Genomic DNA, 9184 nt, shown 5'->3' with positions numbered 1-9184 from the left:
TTATTTTGGTGCAAAAACTTTTTGAAATCCATGCATATGAAGGGGCTTCAAAATATTAACGGGTATTATGAAAAGCTATGCATGGATTTTGGAAATTTTTGCACCAAAACACACTTACCTTCTTCTTATTATACCTTTTCATTTACTAGAGAGAGAGGAGAGCACTTGCATCCACTGATTCACTCACTAAATGCCCACAACTGCTAATGGGGCCAAAGCCAGGAGGTGAGAACTCTACCCAGGTCTCCCTTGTGGGTGGCAGGAATCCAACCACTTGAGCCATCACCTGCTGCCTCCCAGTGTCTGCATTAGTAGAAAGCTAGAATTAGAATCCAGAACCAGGAGCAAACCGGGCACTCTGATGTGGGATTCAGGCATCCTAGCCGGTGTCTTAACCACCAGGCCAAAGCCCATCCATAAATCTTTTCTCTATAAAAAAAGATTAATGTATTTATTTATTTACTTGAAAGAGTGATGGGGGGGGGGGCGGGGAGAGAAAGAAAGAGATCTTTCATCCACTGGTTCACTTTTCCAAATGCCCACGACAGCCAGGTCTGGGCCAGACCAAAGCCAGGAGCCAGGAACCCCATCCTGGTCTCCCTCGTGGGTGGCAGGGGTCTAAGCACTTGGGCCATCTTCTGCTGCCTTCCCAGACCATAGCAGAGAGCTGGGAGGTTGGATCAGGATGCTGGAGTCACAAGTGGAAGCTTAACAAGCTATGTCACAACACTAGCCTCCCAGAACCTATCATGTGATTACATTTTTAAAAAAGATCTATTTATTTATTTGAAAGGCAGATTTACAGAGAGAGAAGGAGAGAGAGAGAGAGGGCTTCCATCCTCTGGTTCACTCCTCAAATGGCCACAATGGCTGGAGCTGGGCCCATCTGAAGCCAGAAGCCAGGAGCTTCATCCAGATCTCCCACAGGGGTACAGGAGTCCAAGCACTTGGGCCCTCTTCTGCTGCTTTCCCAGGCACATTAGCAGGGAGTGGGATTGGAAGTGGAGCAGCCGGGGCTTGTACAGGCATCCATATAGGATGGCAGCATTGTAGGCCATGGCTTAACCCGACTACAACGGTGACCCTGTGTGATTCCATTTTCCACAAAATTTTTGAAGTACCCTTGTGTGTTCTATAATGTTTTAAAGATTGTTTCATCTATCCAGCTCTCTACCATGACCTGGGGAAGCAGTAGAAGGTGGCCCAAGTCCTTGGGCCCCTGTACCTGCATGGGAGACCTGGAAAAAGCTCCTGACCTCTAACTTCGGATTGGACCAGCCAAGGCCAGCCACAGCCAGCCATTGCAGCCATTGGGGAGTGAACCAGCAGAAGGAAGACCTCTCTCTCTCTCTATCTATCTCTATCTCCCTCTCCTTCTCTCTCTGTGTAACTCTGATTTTCAAATAAATAAATAAATCTTTAGAGAAAATGTTTGCTTTGTCTAGATCTTACAATTTTCCTTTAATTTATTCCTAGGTTTTAATCATATTATTACGAATCATTCAAAGACTGGCAGCTAACAAACATGTTTAGAATACTGTGTAAGGTGAAGTAGTTCCAACCGTGTCGCGTTCCAAATTCAGGTCAGGTTCAGCTCTGCAGCTTTGATCTCCTCCTGCTCTTCGCTTTGTAGATAAGGAAGCCCAAGTGCAGAGCTATTGTCGACTTACCCAAGTCACAGCAAGTATGTGACAGGCAGAGACGCCCCGGAGCCCAAGGGGTCTGTCCCTGTGTTCAGCCTGACTTCGAGCCCAAGCTCTTTCCTCTGGCCACCCTCCACAAAATAAGCCAGGGCCCAGGCAAACAGCGACTCTCCTCACCTGCACTGGGGATTCGGACTCACCGAGGGACCCACACGGCTGATCAAGACGGGAATTAGATCAAAACTGGCAAAGAATTGGGGGAGGGAAGGAGGAGGCACAGAAAACAATGGCCAACTGAGAGAATGGGCACAATTCAGACAAAGCGGTGCACACACCAACACCCCAAACCCTCAAACCTCCAGCGCTTCCTGCCTGTGAGCCCAGAGGAGGAGTGCGCGCTGCTGGGCCCCCGCGGGCAGGTGCAGGTCCTCCCCTTCCTGACGAGGCAGCCACAGCACAAAGCAGCAGAGTCTGTTTCTCGTGGTCGCCGTCCCAGCCGCGGCTGCCTCGGTCCCTGGCCCTGGCACCACCTGGGGGGCAAGGACACGATGAAGTGGAAGGTTCTGGTCATCGCGGCCGTGCTGAAGGCCCAGTTCCCCGTTACAGGTAAGTCCCGGGCAAGGATTGGGGGGCGGGGGCGGGCGATGGCAGGGAATGCTCAGAAACTGTGTGTGTGTGTATGTGTGTGTGTAGGAGTCGGGAGGAAATGCTGTCTCTCCAAATCCTGGCGGGCCCTGGGCAGGCATCTGTTGCACCGCAGCCAAGGTGGGCATGGGTTCCGAGCCTGCTGTTGAAAACACAGCTGCCCACGGCGTGGAGTGCTCCAGGGACAGAGGAGAGAGACAAAGCCTGTGCAGCCAGGCTGGCGGGTGTGTGTGGAGGGGGATCGGGGGAGACGGAGAGGAAGAAGGCGGAAGAGCAACTGAGGCAGGCCCGGCGGGGAGCATTTAACAGGAGCCGTGCAGGAGGCAACGGCGGGAGCTGGGCTGTGTCCCACCCTGCGACCGTCTCCTGGCCTCCAGGTCTCCCAGCCTCCCCTCTGGGCTGGTGCTGCCACTCTGCCCTCTCCTTCCTCCTCTGCCGACTGGAACATCGCCCTGGTCACTCAGACAGCGCCATGGCCAGTAGCCCTGGCTGCCCTGAAACACCCGACAGCCCGGGGATGTCGTATTTGTCAGCACAGGCGGGAAGTGGCGTGCGTCGTCAGAAGCACAGATAGGCAGCCAGCCCAGGGTGCTGCGCCAACACCGGCCCGGGCGATCCGTTCCGGGTCAGCCTGTCTCGGCTGCCCCGGTGACCCAGGGCTGTCTGTGAATGCACGCATCCCAGGCCAGCAAAGCTACCAAGGGCAGGAGGAAGGGTCCATATTTGGGCCCTCCCCTCCCCCCACCCCCACCACCTGCCCTTGTAGAGCTTTGCTGGGTGTAGGCTTTGGCTTGGTAACGAGGCTGGGTAGGCAGGAGAGGCCCGTGGCGCTTCTGTCCCTACTCTCACCCTGCCCACTTGGCCTTTGAGAAACCAAGTATGGTGGGGTTTTCTGTAAGATCACAGCCATGTTCTTGGCAAGGCTGGGTGGGGGTGAGTCACCCGCCCGGCCTTGTCAGGGTGGGGAGGGCGCCAGGGCAAGCCCAGAGCAGCCATCGCGTGTGCAGGGGCCCTGAGACTCCAGACCAACTGGGAATCCTGGGATTTTAGGCGGACCCAGCTGAGGCCAAGAGCTGCAGACTCGGGGCCTCGGGCCTGGGAGGCCGCCCCGGGTTGGGTCGGGGGAGACCCCTGGGCTCTGCGGGGGCCTTCCTCTTAGCCTCCTCCCCCATCCGTCTGTCAGCAGTGGGCTCTGGAGCTTCCGGGGCCTGGCAGGGTGAGGTTCGGCGAGAACCTCCGAGGAGCGGGGACTGTCAGCTGGCCCGCAAGGAGGGCCCGTGGTGCACTTGCCCGCGCCAAGGACACGAGGAGGAATGGAAGATGGATTGGCGTGTTGCCCGTGGAAGCTGAGCACGAGTGGGCTGAGAGCGACACACAGGAGTTGTCCCGAGTGTCACAAATGAGGCGAGAGACGGCCAGGGGGCCACGGTAGGAGGAGGGGGAAACGTGTGCTCTCAGGGCCTCCCTCGCCCCTCACTGACAGGGTTTGGCCAAGGCCTGCTCCCTCTTCTTGCTCAAGCAATCCACCCCTCAAACTCTTCGAAGACCTCTCCGTTATAACTAGGTCTTTTTTCATTTGCATTTCTTTGGTCCACAGGAGTGGCCAAGACAGTTCCTGGGGCCTGAGGCTGGAAGAAGCTAAGATGGCGCCCTCAGCCCCTCCCTGGTGCCCCGCCCGGGCACTAAGGCACCCCGTGGCTGCAGTGGCCTGTGTCCTTTCTCCAGGGAGGAAGGGCAGCTCTGGCACAAAGCCTCAGGAACCCCAGGGCTGTGAGCAGCTCAGCTGTTAGGAAGCATCGCGCTCAGCTGGGCACGGTGGGAAGAGCCCATCATGAATGGAGCCCCAGTGCGGTCACGGCCTTGCTGTGCAGCCTTAGGCTGTACTCAACCTCTCTGTGCCTCACGTCTAAAGCAAGGCTAAGATTCTTCAGTTGCTGAGATGTGAAGATGGGACGAGAACGTAGCATTCCCAACACAGAGGCGACAGCCAATAAATCCAAGCAGTGTTGATTAGCACACCCTAGGCTGTCGTCTTGTTCTCAAAACCTAAGGACAGGAGACAGAAGCCCTTGGCTGGGGTTCTTAGTGTGATCTCCATACTGCGGCCTGTTCTCGGCTTGGTGAAGTCCAACCCGTCCCGGTCCCATCTGGCTGGGGGCTCAAAGCTTCCGGTGGTCAGAGGGTGGGCATTCCTCCCACCATCTCCCAGTGCTTCTAATGCTTACCCTGTATGCTAGTATTCCCCAAAGTGCAAACATGTCCGAGAAAGGTGTGATTCAGGCAGTGGCGGGGGAAGAAGTTAGAAGCAAAGCCCACCTGCTTGTCCGTGAGCAGGCTGGCTGCCCAGCTTCAGAGGCCGAAAAGTGGGCGCAGGTCCCCCAGTGATGGGGCGTTTCAAGAAAGCGTCTTGTGCACCAACTCTTTGCTAAAAACTCCTGGGAGGTGGACTCCATGCCCGTAACAAGTTTTCCATCAGTGGCGTCTTCACCTAGGTTTGGTTTACCCTCTGGTCGCCTGGCTCTGCCGGTCCAGGTGAGCTGCCTGTGTCTCCTGCCTTGTCATTTCTCAGACTTGCTGGCCAAGGGGTGACACCTGCTGCCCCAGGAGCAGCCCTGGGGAGCCCTGGCATGGGGAATCGCCTCGGCTGTGAGCATTTAAACAACCCTTTCATTTTTGCTTTTGTTCTTTCGAGACAGATGGAGTGTTTCTTGGACGTACGCGCTCCCAAAGTCAGCCAGTGCCGCGCCTTGTAGCTTTTTCAGTGGGGTCCAGGCACTTGGAAGGGAAGCCCGTTTCTCCTGAGCTTTATCTATGAATTAGCTCATCCAGGAGATCCACACCAGAAACAGTTCAAAACAAATTTCTCAGCTCTGCTTGGGCCGAGGCTGGTTCTTGCCGACATCACAGGCCATGGTGTATTTAGTCAATATGATGAAATGTTCGATGTGCTTAAGAAATTAATTAAACCAGTCATTTGACCCGTTAGTGCAAACCAAATGGTCACTCTTGCCACTGCATGTACATGGCCATGTGTTCCAGCATAAAAAAAACAAAACAAAACAAAACAACAACAACAAAAAAAACTGAACGCAACACAATTTTGAGTTCCCTGCGGGAGAAGCCCCTGTGTTGTGTCCCTAGCCCTTAGCAGAGTCAATGTGCCATCGGGGTCGGTTAGTGTTTGTTGAATGAATTAAAAGGTGGGTGAGTGAAGGCAATCAAGGTGGGTCCCTGTGATTCAATTAACTTTAACGGTTTACTTTGGGGGATGTATGGGACCGGCATTGTTTGAACTTGACCTCAAGAGGACTTAGTATTAAAGAACACCTTTAAAAAGCAAAACAAGAACTAGCCATTATAGAGCACAGAGGCTGGGGTAGTGTGCTTGAATAGAACCGCTCAAAAGGCATTGCTGGGCCGAGATACAATCCTGCCGTTATTTTCCCGTTGGACCGTATGACATTCACTCTATTTGTTTATTTTGGGCCTACAAAAAAGAGATAATTTCAAGTGGTTCAACTAACAAATGTCTCAAAAATAAAGATGCTCATTTGTCTTATTTGGCTTTAACACTAGGTCAGAGTTTTAAGTAAGGCTATCAGCACTGGAAATCATTGACTAACAAATCAATAAACTAATGCAAGTCACCAAGGCAGGAAAAAGAAGACTTTGTGGATTCCGACATAAATTCTAACATCTAATAATTCAATCGCCTGAAAATACGAAAAGAAAAGAAAAAGCAGCCTATTTAACTGCGATAGTTCTGTCTGATGTAGGTTACTGAAGATGTATCTCAAGTAGATGTCATTTTTTTCCCACTTAATTTGAGGCATTTTAACAAAAATAAAATCATTGACGGAAGTTAGACTTTTTTTTTTTTTATTTTTGACAGGCAGAGTGGACAGTGAGAGAGAGAGACAGAGAGAAAGGTCTTCCTTTGCCGTTGGTTCACCCTCCAATGGCCGCCGCGGTAGCGCGCTGCGGCCGGCGCACCGCGCTGATCCGATGGCAGGAGCCAGGTGTTTATCCTGGTCTCCCATGGGGTGCAGGGCCCAAGGGCTTGGGCCATCCTCCACTGCACTCCCTGGCCACAGCAGAGAGCTGGCCTGGAAGAGGGGCAACCAGGACAGGATTGGTGCCCCGACCGGGACTAGAACCCGGTGTGCCGGCGCCGCTAGGCGGAGGATTAGCCTATTGAGCCGCGGCGCCGGCCGAAGTTAGACTTTTTTTAAAAAATGTATAACAAGCTGGCTCAATAACTCCATTTTTATTTCTTTAGATTCTATTTAAACATTTTTTATAAGTACATGCATTTATTTTTTATTTTTTTTTAAGATTTATTTATTTATTTGAAAGGCAGAGTTACAGAGAGGCAAAGGCAGAGAGAGAGAGAGAGAGGTCTTCCATCCACTAATTCATTCTCCAGATGGCCACAACAGCCGGAGCTGAGCCAATCTGAAGCCAGGAGCCAGGAGCTTCACCCAGGTCTCCCACACAGGTGCAGGGGCCCAAGCACTTAGACCATCTTCTACTGCTTTCCCAGTCCATAGCAGAGAGCTGGATCGGAAGTGGAGCAGTTGGGACTCACACTGGTGCCCATAAGGGATGCGGCTCTGCAGGAGGCAGCTTTCCCCAGTATGCCACAGTGCCTGCTCCAGTACATGCATTTCTTTAAGATTTATTTATTTTATTTGAAAGGCAGAGTTAGAGAGAAAGAAATCTTCCATGCTGGCTCACCCCCTAAATGGCTGAAACAGCTGGAGCTAGACTAGACCGAAGCCAGGAGCCAGGAGCATCTTCCAGGTCTCTCACATGGGTGGCAAGGACTTGGGCCACCTTCCACTGCTCTCCCAAGTGCATTAGCAGAGAGCTGGATTGGAAGTGGAACAGCCAGGACTCGAACCGGTGCCCACATGGAATGCTGGTCACAGGCGGCAGCTTAACCCACTATGCCACAGCATGGGTCCCAAGTACATGCATTCCTTTATATAGTTGTTAGCATACAAAACAATTTCATATGCTTTTTTCTGAATATTGTATTGGAAGCACTGTTTCTCACGCTTGGCCTGAGGTTTTTCGTTGCTATGCAAACTTTCCGTGTTTTCATAACAATGTTCTTATTGTTGGTCACTTAAACTACTGCTAGTGTTTGTTATTATAACTAACCCTGCTGGCCAATCTTTCCATATGTAGCTTTCGTTCCTTCCTTGGACAAATCTAGGATGGAGGATTGAAAGGACAGTTAAAGTAAAAGAGCATTTTGCAGGATGCTCTAGACTTCTGTTGGAAACCAAGTGTTTTTCTCACTGTTCTGTGGCTGTCTGTTTGTGTTTGTGTCGCCTCTGAAGCAGGCGGGGAGCAAGGAGGCGACCGTGGCAGAGAGCTCTGGCTCTGAGTCCGGGTTCCTCCGCAGCGTTTCCCCGTGAGCGGCGGGCTGTCCTCTGGCCAAGCCATTCTTCCTCCTCCTCTGATGGTGGTAGGGTCGTGCACCTCCTGCAAGGTTCTACAGGTGCGCTCCAGTCAGGCCTCTGTGGTCCAGGAGCTTGGGAAGCCCTAGCTGTGAGCAGGTGGGCCTCAGTTTCCCAACGCACCTGAGCCATCTGCCATTGCTTTCCCAGGCCATAGCAGGGAGCTGGATCGGAAGTGGAGCAGCCGGGTCACAAACCAGCACCCATGTGGGATGCCGGCCCTGCCGACGGTGGCTTTACCTGCTACACCACAGCAGCGGGTCCTGACTGTCTCTTTTGGCTACAGGATGAATTCCGTGTGGTCTGAAATTGCATGGTTGGGAATCATCCCCACTGCCCTGCTCTGGAATCGGCTGTCAGATTTCGAAACTAAACTTTGTTCTTCCCTCCTGCTTCAAATACTTCCTTAGCTGGACCCACGCCTACCGCACTATCGTGAACCCGCTAGCGGGAGCCTGCACTGTGAACAACCCAGAGTTTTCTGACCCCTGCGCTCACTCGTGCAGTGGCTGCAGACGTCTCGGGGGCCACACAAAGACCTTGTGAGCGAGGAAGCAGGTGGCAGGCTGCAGCAAAGGGAGGTTTCCTCATTCCCTCTGCTCTCCTGGGATGATCTGTGCTACTCAGAAAGTCATTGCTGGGCTCCAGGGTGGGAAAATACAACAAAGATCTGCAGGTTCCTCGTCCAGGCCCAGCCATTTTTTCTCAATACAGACACCGTTGCGTCTGTGCGAAGTGCGTTCTGAAACCTTGGCCTCTCCGATCCTTGTAGCCCTCTGATGCGCAGAAGCAGGGAAGGAGGGGGATTCTCTTTATGTGAATCAAGAGAGTGAGGTCGGGGGCTGGTGCCGTGGCTCACTAGGCTAATCCTCCACCTGCGGTGCCGGCATCCCATATGGGCACCGGGTTCTAGTCCCGGTTGCTCCTCTTCCAATCCAGCTCTCTGCTGTGGTCCAGGAGGGCAGTGGAGGATGGCCCGAGCGCTTGGGCCCTGCACCCGCATGGGAGACCAGGAGGAAGCACCTGGCTCCTGGCTTTGGATCAGCATAGCTCCGGCCGTAGCGGCCATTTGTGGGGTGAACCAACGGAAGGAAGATGTTTCTCCCTGTCTCCCTCTCTCGCTGTCTAACTCTATCTGTCAAATAAAGAGAGAGAGAGAGAGGTCCAGAGGATTGGTGAGCTGCCTAAGAGGAGGCCTAGCCCCATACACCGTTTCTGGGCGAGCTCTCGGCTGCTCCCACAGAGCCTGGCTCTGGGGTTTGCATGTCGAGTGCTGCAAGACTGAATTTTGAAACAGAATTGTAAAGGTATTCCCTTTGGTAAGCACTCAGGGTCACTTTTTCTCATTTTTGAATTCAGAAGCAATTATGCTGTTGTGGAATATCATCGTATGTTTTCTACGCGTGTTCGGTGGTTGTTAATATAGAG

At 52.9% G+C, this 9184-nt stretch overlaps 1 protein-coding gene across 2 annotated transcripts in view; it reads left to right on the top strand.

The window, feature by feature from the left end:
* The first annotated feature begins 2162 nt into the window (after nt 1-2162).
* The window catches only part of CD247 (CD247 molecule), a 77518-nt gene continuing 70496 nt past the window's right edge, over nt 2163-9184 (top strand). For both annotated transcript variants that reach the window (XM_062192685.1, XM_062192684.1), the window contains exon 1: nt 2163-2249. In XM_062192685.1, the coding sequence (XP_062048669.1) occupies nt 2192-2249 (58 nt within the window). In that variant the 5' untranslated portion in view covers nt 2163-2191. The remainder of the gene's footprint in view (nt 2250-9184) is intronic.

This window comes from Lepus europaeus, chromosome 5 (genome assembly GCF_033115175.1).
Source record: "Lepus europaeus isolate LE1 chromosome 5, mLepTim1.pri, whole genome shotgun sequence".
NCBI classification, from domain to species: Eukaryota; Metazoa; Chordata; class Mammalia; order Lagomorpha; family Leporidae; genus Lepus; species Lepus europaeus.
The sequence above is the reverse complement of the archived record's forward strand: the minus strand, read 5'-3'. Positions and strand labels throughout refer to the sequence as shown.